At 39.8% G+C, this 12,156-nt stretch overlaps 2 protein-coding genes across 2 annotated transcripts; one reads left to right on the forward strand and one right to left on the reverse strand.

The window, feature by feature from the left end:
• Positions 1-520: 520 nt before the first annotated feature.
• On the reverse strand, positions 521-3,935 carry LOC128763618 (post-GPI attachment to proteins factor 2-like). Its single transcript, XM_053872607.1, has 5 exons — positions 3,593-3,935; positions 2,360-2,609; positions 2,186-2,292; positions 2,019-2,127; positions 521-1,955 (listed from the first exon to the last, which is right to left on the reverse strand). The coding sequence occupies exons 1-5, from the start codon at positions 3,758-3,760 to the stop codon at positions 1,825-1,827; spliced, it is 765 nt and encodes a 254-aa protein (XP_053728582.1). The 5' UTR covers positions 3,761-3,935; the 3' UTR covers positions 521-1,824.
• Positions 3,603-9,064, forward strand: chrna10a (cholinergic receptor, nicotinic, alpha 10a). Its single transcript, XM_053872604.1, has 5 exons — positions 3,603-4,463; positions 5,871-6,016; positions 6,081-6,235; positions 7,683-8,215; positions 8,379-9,064. Exons 1-5 carry the CDS (start codon positions 4,409-4,411, stop codon positions 9,053-9,055), a joined length of 1,566 nt encoding a protein of 521 aa, XP_053728579.1. The 5' UTR covers positions 3,603-4,408; the 3' UTR covers positions 9,056-9,064.
• The last annotated feature ends 3,092 nt before the right edge of the window (positions 9,065-12,156 follow it).

Below are 12,156 nucleotides of genomic sequence, written 5' to 3' on the forward strand. Positions count from 1 at the left end.
AAACAAATGGTTCTCAGATAAATGAAACCTGCTCTCTTGTGGACGAATCGAGCCATTACAACGTGGATCTTGAGTTTCGGTGGTCAAGGCGGGGCGCTGAGCTAAAGTAGGATCATGAGAAGTGCAAAAATAATTCAGCAATTTATTGTGACGCCATAACATAAACTAAACAAGTGATAGACGAGAACAATTTCTCTAAATTATGAAGCCGGAGAAACCATATCTTCTTTCATTATTTCACTCCAAGGGCTCTGAAGCTCCTGAGTCTCACAATCCAGTATCAAGTCTCACTACAGAAGCTTTCCATTCACACATGCTGCCCCTGATGGTAATCCCCAACAGCTCCACCCAGGCTGCACTCTCCTCTTCACCTCCTTGAATTTATGCCCATCACTCCAGAAGACTCAACTCCCAGTGTCTTCACTCTTCTTCCATTCTTCCTGCTCCTCTTCCACCTCACTCTCACTATAAATCGCTAGCAATATAAAATAACCAGAGCAGTTGTGTTACATGTTTTATTTAAGATTTTTATAACCGTATATCAATTGGCAGTGAAGGACAACAAAGCTTAAACTGTATTTAACCACATCAACCTTTTAGCAGAAGAATGCATCAATAGTTAAATGACACACTTCAATTTGAAATCATCGTCCGAGCCCATTCAGAACCCATGATGCAATTATTCAATAACAATTTTACATGATAGAACTGCATGTATAATATTGTATACACCAGAGGAGGACAATTCAAGCTCTGAAGGGGCCACGTTTTTTATATTTAATTTTTATGTGACCAACATTATGGGCTGTCAAGTCAAAAGACAGAAGGACAGGAACAAAAATAATCTTAAATGAAACTTAAATATTGTGATTTAAATATTATAAAACTTAAAACATTGAATTACACTATGATATTGGATGCTTTGATTAGATATTATTTAAAGATTTATTTAAAAATTCTCAAGATAAATCATAAATAATGGATGATCCTCTTAAGTGGTGAATATTTTACAAACAGAACAGAAGGTAAAATGTGTAAATATTTGGGGTGGGATTCGATTAAAAAAAAATCTAATTAATTAGAGCATTTGTGATCAATTAATATCAATTAATCGCGGTTTATTGGTATAAGAATATTTGCCACAAGAAGCCACATTTTCAATTTGACTGAATTTGGTATATTACTGGACCCATACATACGTTTTGCATCAGTTTGACAATAGTACAATAGATCACGATGGTGGCTATATTCAAGTTTTTATATCGCCTTATTTAAACTAAAGCTCTTTTAATGTCTTGAAAATATTTGTATATGTAATGTAATTTCAATGTTATAACAATTTCAAAAACATTCAGAGTAGTGGAAACCCTGGCCATTCTGTAGTGAAAAACCTCCCTGAACAAAAGCAAACAGATGCTTTTGTTTGCTTTTGTTCACTGATTCCTCCATGTTTGTTGTTGTTATCCTCCTAGCTGCCACGTGTCTTGTGCATCAGTGTGATCAGTGGACCAGGAACTCCTGCACTTACAAAGCTTCCGTATTGTCTAGAGAGCAAATTGTTAAATAAAATTAAATTAAATTAAATTAAATTAAATTAAATTAAATTAAATTAAATTAAATTAAATTAAATTAAATTATCATTCACACGTCTGAAACACAGACTCTAGTCCAGAAACGTAGCTCACCTCTGACGCTAATACTGGTATCCCAAGTCTTAATAGGCACCGGAACAACTAAAAACAGTCAAATATATAACCTTTACATACTTGAAGTACTGTCTGTCATGTTAAACCAGAGAAAGCTCTCGTGTCGGCAAGTTCCTAGTCAAAAGTCTTTATCCTCAGTGGAAGAAATGACCATGACCTCCCGCGTTTTGAAGTCCCAGACGGCCGTCAGATGGAAGGCCATGTTGGAAAGGACGATGAGATACTCGAACAAGGCGAACATTGTGTAACCTGCACACAAAATGAGATAAAACATTGGTCTGCAGTACATGAGAACAAAGAGTAAAAACTTACTTCCTGATTCACAGTACATGTTGTGCTTCCAGAAAAAGAATCCAGCAAAAGCGCAACAGATGATGTAGATAACTAGGAAACGTTTCTTCCAGAGGTGAGATCTGGAGTCCTGAACAAAAATTAGAAATTAGCTTCAGATAGAAAATGACACTTCTGCCAGTGAGTACCTCCGGATTCAATGAGTAGTTCTTAATTGTCTTCCACAGGCGACAGGTGATCAGCATGTAGATGAGGGAGCTCAAGATGAAGAGGACGAAACCCTCCTCATGAATGACTGCAAGACAGCGGTGAAGTTACTCCTGGCTCCTTCTGAAAACATGCTGGTACAATGCATGACTTACAGTAGGTTTCGCTGGACGATACGTATGTGAGCAGCAGGAGGCCGAGGTTCTCCAAGATGGAAAAGGCCAAGTTGAGAAAGCCAAGGAAACTCTCAGGCAGTTTGGTAGAGAAGCGGGATTTGTAAAACTTAAAATAGGAGAAGGCCAGCAGGATCCTGGGGGCGGAGTGGAGACCAATGCAGAATCTCCAGATCTGACATTCAGGACTCAAACTGATGGAGGCACTGATGGAAGGAAGGTAGTTAGGGACCTGAAACAGAGTCAAAGAAGGTGATTTGGTCAGTGGAATACAGTGCTACCATCTAGTGGTGAGTTCGCATACTGCAGCTAATTCAACTGACCTGTTTCACTTCAATATAGGACACAATCAGTTAGTAAACAACAAACCGTTACAAAAGATACGATGTGTTGATATGTGTAATGCATATGTGTCATGAAATAATTCCATCTAAACAAGGCAATGATTGAAATTGAAACACTGAAAACATAAACTTTAGATTGGTGAATACACACTAACTATTAATAAATTAATATCTTATTTATTTGTGGTTCATACATGGTAATTATGGCGTTGTTTAGAGAATGTTTTCTCACTGCTCCAGAGTATAATATCATCAGTCTTGACAAGACACCAACTACTGCTTCAGAATGATTAAGTACTGGCTAATATGTTATGAATACACATATGAATAAGTAGGTTGAAATGTTGCCTAATCTAATGTGTGGCCCATAGATCAATTAAATAATATAAATGTATGGAAACAATTGTAAAAAAAACAACAATATATGATGCTGCCTAGTACGTAATGATATTAGCTCAGTAGTGCAGAGGTAATAAATAAAATGAGAATTATTAAGAAAACTGTTTTTTTTTTTGTGTGTGAATACAAAATAGCTATTATTATTATATTTTAGGGAAAAAAAACATTTAATAAATAACTGTCTGGAGCATTTGGGAAAGAAAGACAGACATACAAAAATAGAAAGAAAAAAACTAAGAAGGTTCATCAGAAATTTATAACTGATGACTATACGGGAAAAAAAAAACAATATTAACAGCAGGGTTGCTAAAATATGAGGAATTGTACACGCTCGGTTTTAGTGTTTGTTTTGCCCTGAGGTTTCAGTGTAATGTAAACATTGGTTGAAGGGTGCGAGACCATAATCTTCCATGTTACAGGCTGTGATGAACAGTCGAGGCGCCAGTTACAGGGACGCCACCGTGTTGGATACCTGGCAGTGCGTCCCAGTCGAGTCCTCGAAGTGGAAATAGGAAGATATGAAGACGCAGAGGACGAGTCCGAACAGCGGCAGACATGCGGTGGCCGCCACACAGCTGCCGAACGAGACCCGGATGACAGGCGTTCTCTCGCTGCCCAGAATAGCGGAACCATGCAGCATCTTCGACCCAGACTCGACTTGTTCGATGACAGAAATGACCGAGGGTGGTCGGCAATAACGCGGTCACACGACGGTCAAGAAGGGCTAGTTTGACTAGCATCACTCGGCACGCGTGCTCAAGAAGGACGGATTTATGGCACGAAAATAGGAAGTCGATCTGAGGCTGGGAACCGGTCTGAGGCGACAGTGACATCACGCGTTTACAGGATAACTAACGAGAAAGGAGAATAAGAGCATCACATTGAAAATGCTGTCGCTATCGGCGTTTAATGGTTGTGTACCGATTTCTTAAATTCGCTTTATTTTGTTTTAAATGATAATATTAATTATAATATTACAGGCATCAAAAACACCACCAATTAATAAATTATTTTTGACTCAATGAATAGAATGTAAAAATGTCATGGAATAGTAGATATAGTGCTTTTATTTGATTTTTTTTTAATTATTTTATATTTACAATTTCATCACTAGATCTTCGTGCATGGCTGTTGTGGCTCCTCCCCCTGCGCCCCTTCATCTAAAACAAACCCACCCTGCTTGGACAGGACAAACACTCTTCTACAGCACTGGTGCTCTCACATTTTCCCAGATGATTCCCGTCAATCCGGTCACCTGAATGTACTGGAATTAAGATCCTCAGACAAGATGAAAGGATGGATGATCCAAACATTTCTCCTGGTGCTTCTCTGTATCACACCATGTGAGTTTCTAACTGTCTTGTTTCATTGGTGGACTTGAAAAAAAATCAGTATTTTTTATTCCATCATGTCAACTTTATACAGAAACCTTCATTCCATTTCATTTCCATTTTTTTTAATGCACCGGACGCATCCCCGCACCATTATTTTGCCATCACCATAATCCGGCCTCCTTCTGTGCTCCCAGGCTTGATTGAAACTGCGACTCAGAATAAACATCTGGCTGGTCCAAACACTCTGTTGACATAAACATACTCTCATTTCATTCCACTACATCAATCGAGATAAATTTATGTTCGAATAAAATCAAAGACCCCAACGTTCTGGTGTGAATCAAACCTTTGAAAAACTAGTCGACTTCAAGTCTGAGATTTGTAACAGTTTATGAGACACGAGGACGTCATCTTTATTCATTTATTCTTCATATTCCACATTGACATGCACTTGTATCAGACCTGGGGCTTAAGGTCAGTGATCAACTAGAAAACTGAAATATATCTTATTTTAGTTGTAATATTAGTTAGTTGTAATATTCAAAGTATTCACTACTTTGTAGTTTTCTTATGTCCTTTTATGAATTTAATGGGCTGTAAATTCGATTTTTACATATACTACTAGTGCAAACACAATTGCTACGTGCTACATGTAGCATTGACAAAATAACACATTGGATTTGGAAGGCATTATTACGATATCTCTAATATTATTATCATATAACTACTACTGTAACTGTTTTATATTTTTTTACTTTTTTTATTTTGTACAAGCCGACATATTTATTAATTTATATCATTAATGTTTAATAAATTGTATGGAAAATAACTGTGGAAAAATAAGACAACACTGTTTTGAATCTCAATTATTAGTGTTTCTCCATTTTTGTTTGAAATGAAAGGAAATTTAAATTCTCCTATTATTTATATGAAATAATTATTTATTACTCCCCACTACGTCAGTTAAAACCAATAACCAGAACACCAGCTAGCATCTCAACTGGACATTGGATTTGGATAGTCTTTTAATTTTAGCATCGGACACAAAGAGGAAGCCACTCACACAAAGTCTCTCTTTACGTCCAACAAGTTCAGTTTAGCTCAAAGTCAGAAACAAACAGAAAATGACAGTAAGATCTTGATCAAAGATGGGAGGATTTGATGTGAGTAAATTTAAGCCCTCAACATGATTCATACAATTCATCCATGCTGGTGCATGAAGACAGATTTGCCTGATCTCCAACACAGATTAACAGACGCCAACTCATCCTGGTTCACTCTTCACACCATCTGTCACGCTTTCACATCACGTCTCACGTCTGCAGCGCTGTGGCCTGCTCTGCATGATCTGAATGTTATTTACACAATGATGACACATGGATTTGGGATGTGGGTAAATCTCCCGCTTGTTCTCAGGTTGTCGGGGTGCCCATGGCAGCTATGCCCAAAAGCTTCTCAACGACCTGTTTGCCAACTACACCAGCGCTCTCAGACCCGTGGAGGACACCAACATCATCCTGAACGTCACCCTGCAGGTCACGCTGTCCCAAATCATCGACATGGTACTGAGCAGAGCAGAAACCCACACGTCGGAGTTTGCTGTTGACAACCTTCGCTGTTTTCCAGGATGAGCGAAATCAAATTTTGACCGCTTACTTGTGGATCCGCCAAGTGTGGGTCGACGCTCATCTCAAATGGGAGAAAGATGATTACGACGGCCTGGATACCATCCGCATACCTAGTAGTTATGTATGGAGACCTGATATTGTCCTATATAACAAGTAGGTCGGATTGGTTCCAGGTCAAAGGTCGGCTTGCTTTAAGACGGTCAGACTCGGTGGCACAAGCTGGACACTCCTGGAAGCTCTTATTCACGGGAGTGTCCGGACCATCGTGGGTTTTTCATGTGTCAGTGATGATGGGTCCACAAGTACGCATTCACAGAGAAAAAAAAAATCACTGCCAATAGCTCAAATGACTCTACATTGTTTAAATAAGTCAGTATTGGCCCAATGAAGATGCTTCTATCATGTGACATTCATTCACTAATATCCTCTGAATTGATCCAGTCAGCAGTGGAGCAGCAGCAACATTGCTGACCAGTGTTTTTGCTTAAACTTAAGAGTTGCAGATGCTTTTTTCATTGTCTAACTGTTGAATTTTCTCACAATATTATATCAGTTCGAAACGCTTCTGCTTCGTATTAATTCATTTCTCTTTTGAATTTGTAAAAAAAATTTTTTTTTTTTTATTATTTTTTTATTGCTTTTAAATGTTTTTGTTTGGTTCTTTTGTTCAGCGATCATAATGTATAATTAAAACACCCCTACTTATTACTTGTTACCACTTATAGGTCACATGTCTTATCAGGTGTAGCCACAGTGAGTCACTTTTGAATACTTTTAAACATTTTTTTCTGAATTACAAGTATTATTGTAATGATTATTATTTTAACAATGATATATGTTTTAAATATATACTTTTTATCTGTTATATCTTCTATTTATTATTTATACAAAAGAAGAGATTCAAAATGCTTTGTTTATCTTTTATTTATTTATTTTTCACATTCAAAACTGAATATTTATCACCATCATTACGCTATAATTTAGAATAATATATATAGTATTATTATATATTATATACTGTAATAAGAACTTTTTTTTGTTCTTAGCCTATGCAGCTAATATCTTGATCAATTTTCATTTCCCTGCAGACATTCTGGTTGTTTGGCTTTTGACATAATCTTTGCAGTCCTAACCAAATTTCTAATTATCTAAGGGTCTAGAACAGTAAAGTGTCAATATTTTGGATTTTGTTGGTTAGTGTCAAGATGCATTCATTTAGTTGGGGATGTTAGTTTTAAGCACACAACCACGTCGTAAGTCGGATGTAACTTGTGTTCAACTACTCAGCAGCCACATCAAACGACCTGGTGGGCGGGATTTGGCACTCAGGCCTCAGGTTTAACACATATTTCGCTCTCTTTGTAAATGAGAAAAATGGAGCTGAAAGGATGGTGACGCACATTCTGAACTCACACTTCTGATTGAACAACATGGGACATCACTGAAAACATGAAACACAGACTGTACTGAGGATGAGGTGCAACATGTCTCGTGTTGACTCACTCAGCGGGTGAACTTGTGCCTCGGTCTTCTGACTCGTCTTTGGACAATAGGTTGGGCGATGGTTAGTCCAGGCTGTTATCTGGTCTTTATCTTTCAGCGCAGATGATCATTTCACCGGGCCCATGGACACCAACGTGGTGATCCGGCACGACGGCCAGATCATGTGGGATTCGCCGGCCATCACTAAAAGCTCCTGCAGAGTGGACGTGTCTTTCTTCCCTTTTGATGCTCAGCAGTGCAGGTTCACCTACGGCTCCTGGACCTACAACGGGAACCAGCTGGACATCCTGAACGCCCTGGACAGCGCCGACCTGGCTGACCTGGTGGAGAACGTGGAGTGGGAGATTCTGGGCATGCCGGCCAAGAAAAACATCATTCTGTACGGCTGCTGCGCCGACCCGTACCCTGACGTCACGTACACGCTCATGCTGAAGAGGAGGGCTTCCTTCTACGTCTTCAACCTGCTGATCCCATGTGTGATGATCTCGTTCCTGGCGCCGCTGGGCTTCTACTTGCCGGCCGACTCCGGAGAAAAGGTGTCTTTGGGAGTCACCGTCATGCTGGCTCTCACCGTCTTCCAACTGCTGGTCGCTGAGATCATGCCGCCGTCGGAGAATGTGCCACTGATCGGTAAAATAACACTCCAATGATTCACCAAACTTGGATTCACTGTTTAGGCACGAAACTACGGTCTGAGAAAGCATCTTGGTCTTAACACAAAAAAAATTGAAAATTTGGTCATGTATCATTTTTGGGAATACAAAAATAATACTTTATTTTTTTGACTCCACAGGGAAGTACTACATCGCCACGATGACGATGATCACAGCCTCCACCGCCCTCACCATCTTCATCATGAACATCCACCACTGCGGCCCAGACGCCAAGCCCGTACCAAAGTGGGCCAAGAAGGTGATTCTCCAGTACCTGGCGAGGATGTGTTTCGTGTATGAGGTCGGGGAGAACTGCATGTCACCGCAGCCGGAGAAGCAGGACCCTCCTCCCGTCAGGAGCGCCAACATGAACGGGCAGGCGGGTCAAGGACGAGATGACGCCGTCTTCAGAATGGAGAGGGGTCAGGAGACAGTGGGCTTCGTGTCTGCAGAAGATGATCAGATGAAGAGTCCGGCTGGCTCCATGGGAATAAACCCCACCCAGGAATACGGTACATGGAAAAACGGCATCTTCATCAGCATGGACTGCGGGGAGTCTGGGGCTCAGAGGAGATGCAGGAAAGGGGGCGTGAGCGATGGGGACAGGAAAGAAGTTCCCTACAGCGCCCCCTGCGGGGAAAGCCACTTGCTGCAGAACATTGAGTACATAGCCAACTGCTACAGAGACCAGAGGGCCACGCAGAAGAGAACTGGGGAGTGGAAGAAGGTGGCCAAGGTTCTGGACCGCTTCTTCATGTGGATCTTCTTCATCATGGTCTTTCTCATGAGTCTACTCATCATGGGGAAAGCTATTTAGAGTAGCATTTAGAGGCTGCAATATTTTCAGAAGGAATGTTAAATAGGAATTTCAAATCATAAATATCTTCAAAATATATATTTGACTGAATAAAGTGTATGATATATTGCAGTGTTTTGTTTTTTTAATATTAAAAAAAAAATCAAGTGTAACCATTTGCAATGTTTTTCAATTAAAATGTGATTTGATATATTTCAGCTGAATTAATACCAATTTATTGACAGCCAGAATTTTGCTTTTCAGTACAACGCAAACTATATGCAGTAGCCTGCAGCTGTACAGTACATGCACTTAAACATGCAGATAAACTCACTTTGTCAACTTCAGTTTTTCAGTGATTTGTTGTCGCAGCTGGCAGCAACCTAGTAACATGTTTGAGTATTTTGGAATATTCAGAGATAATCCTTCAAATAATCGTGCTGCTAATCTTCACTGAATGAAAGCCTCGACTCAGCCTGCTCTGAATGAGATGAATGATGCAGTAAAGTGTGTAAATGCTGTGTAATCGTTGCAGACCTCTGTTGCGGATGAAATTAAAATTGTGTTGTTTACAACAAGTGTGTGCTTCACTGAAATAAGAGAACGCGCTTTCTATTTCCGGAGCTTCACAGAACTACAACACGTTGAATTTCAGATCAAGGAAATGACAAATATTAGGTCTTTTTGTGGGACAGATTCCTCATATTTCTTGGTAGGCAACCATGTCTTTTACCCTGCGGAAGAACGTGAAACAGTCTGACTCAGTTTTCTCACACCGTTCAACCGTTTCTGAAGGGTCTTTCTGTCTCCTTTCCTGCCAGGGGAGACTAACATTACATAAAAGTGGTTGATTCCGGTCGCTTTAAGGGAAATATGGAGTTGAAAAAGGAAAATGGAGATCAAGAAAAAAACATTACAGTCAGAGTTGAGGCCACCAAACCTGAGGCTGAGACCAGAGCGAACAGAAACCAAGTCCAAGACCAGAGACCAGGTCGAAAGCCAAGACCAGTGAGGAGCGAGACCACCCTCGCCTCACTGGTCTTGGTCTCAACTCCGTCTCCGGTCCTCTGAGTCTGGCTCTTGATCTCTGCATGCTCTGGTCTCAGGTCTTGACTACAACAATAAAGCACAGAGAAAGTGTGGAGTTCCACTTCTTGGCTGCATGGTGGTGTAGTACTCAGTACTGCAGCCTCCCACCAAGACACTGCAGTGTGAACCCGCGTCTCACAAAGGGTTTTGGTTTTCTGGCACGGTGTGAAAAAGAAAACATTAACTAACAGAGAGTCCAGTGTATCAGAAAGAGCATTAGGTGTTGTCTGTCCGTGTATCTGTCCTGTCCTCCTCCAGAAGCAATTGCATCTTTGACAACCATGTTTGACCCATTATCTAAATCTATTACCAGAGTGGACACCTGAGGGCATCGGTCCACAGACACTCAATGAGTCTTAATTGATAGCTAATGTGTCCGGAGGTCCTGTTTGTCCGTGGTTTTCTCCAGGGTGTGGTTCTCCAGGGTAGCTGGCCTCCGCTGCCCTCTTGGACACAAGAGTCTGGAGCGTCCCAGCGTTCCCAGGACGCGGTGTGACCACTTGGGGTCTCATTTCAATTAATACACGCATTTGAACAGGCTTTATTTTTCATTACAATGCACAATACATTCACCCTTTATTGAGCTTCAATAAAATATTTTGACCCCAGTCAACAGTCTGGCAAATACTGTTTTAAGCATTAAGACAAGTGTTGTTTATATAAAATAAAGTCTGAACTGCTGACCACAGATTGGCACTGAATATCTTGATGTTTTCCTGCACATCAAACTTTTGTTTTTCTAAATGTTAAACTTAGATTTTCCAGTCAACATGTTTTGCTCACGAGTGTCACGATCCCCTCGGGTGTTATTAAAGACGTCCGTCAGTAAACAGCATCCTGCGAATCACCCTGTGGTTCATCAGTCCTCCACAGAGTAATTACTATTTGTGACAGTTAATAACAACAATTAAGTCACATCCCAAAGGGGGTAATTAATAAAATGTTTTGAAAGATAGGTGCCATGTCAGACTGATGTAACCACTTTCTGGAAGATATGTTTACTAGTTTAATACAACTATTTAAGACAGGAGTTGCATTATTAATAGCTTTTTTTTTAATAAAAACTCTTTATTTTTATTGTGAAACATATGCTAAATAAACTCTCATAGGATGGACTTGACACTTGATAGTGAACACCACATAAATCTTTGCAAACCTGATCAAGAAAATGAATTTAAAATATTCATTTCAAATCAACAGTAGTTGTTATTGTAGGCAAAACTTAGCTAGTAAGGCTATTTAACGTGAAGATTATAGTTAAGCTACTGTAGCATTATATGAGTATATGTTTTATAATTTTACATACTTGATCAGAAGACAAAAGCTTCAGATGTTTGTATCCTACTACAGTTTTCTGAGAGTGAGACAGTAAAGTCATAGCTGGTTCAGTGGCTACACAGTCGACTACTAAGGCTAAGATGCTAATGCTATCTGCAACATTCTGTCTCACTGTGAGGCGATGAGTGTTCAACAATCTTTTTTTAGTTATTCAGGTCAATAATTCCAAAATGTCCCCATGGTAGGAAGAACAAAGGCAGTCCAATCAGAAGTTTGGATTGCCTTCACCGCCTTACTGGACAGCTACTGACCACTGCAGACTAGGTGAAGACCCAGTCTGAGCTGCAGAGAAAGCAGGCCTATATTATAACAGCAATCATAATAAGAGAAAACATTTCTGCAACTCATATGAAGAAACTGCACAACAACCATTGATAAATATCCTAACCACAGTTTTGACATTACAGGGAGTGGAAAAAACATTTGTATTTATCAGTGCAGTTTCAGTCCTGTACATTGTTACTGACTTTAATTTCAAACTGAAGGCTATTTTGTCTATGTCAATTCTGAGCCTATATTTTCTGTCAGCAGTCGTCACGGAAACGTGTAAAGCGTGGCCCTTGATCGAACCGCCAAAGGCCGCTTTTCTCTTTCTCTTAAACAGAAAAGCAGAAATTATAACTAGTAATTTGATTTTAATTTTATTTAGTATTTAAAACAGAACTCGAAAGTTAAACTAGTTGTAAAATGGTTTA

This window comes from Synchiropus splendidus, chromosome 8 (assembly GCF_027744825.2).
Source record: "Synchiropus splendidus isolate RoL2022-P1 chromosome 8, RoL_Sspl_1.0, whole genome shotgun sequence".
Classification (NCBI taxonomy): Eukaryota; Metazoa; Chordata; class Actinopteri; order Syngnathiformes; family Callionymidae; genus Synchiropus; species Synchiropus splendidus.

Coding starts and splice junctions, on each gene's coding strand:
- chrna10a (XM_053872604.1), top strand. CDS start 4,409: ATGAAAGGATGGATGATCCAAACATTTCTCCTGGTGCTTCTCTGTATC. Junction 6,017..6,080: donor TGTCCCAAATCATCGACATG/GTACTGAGCAGA, acceptor GCTGTTTTCCAG/GATGAGCGAAATCAAATTTT. Junction 6,236..7,682: donor GATATTGTCCTATATAACAA/GTAGGTCGGATT, acceptor TTTATCTTTCAG/CGCAGATGATCATTTCACCG.
- LOC128763618 (XM_053872607.1), bottom strand. CDS start 3,760: ATGCTGCATGGTTCCGCTATTCTGGGCAGCGAGAGAACGCCTGTCATC. Junction 2,610..3,592: donor CGACTGGGACGCACTGCCAG/GTATCCAACACG, acceptor ACTCTGTTTCAG/GTCCCTAACTACCTTCCTTC. Junction 2,128..2,185: donor ACTACTCATTGAATCCGGAG/GTACTCACTGGC, acceptor ATTTTTGTTCAG/GACTCCAGATCTCACCTCTG.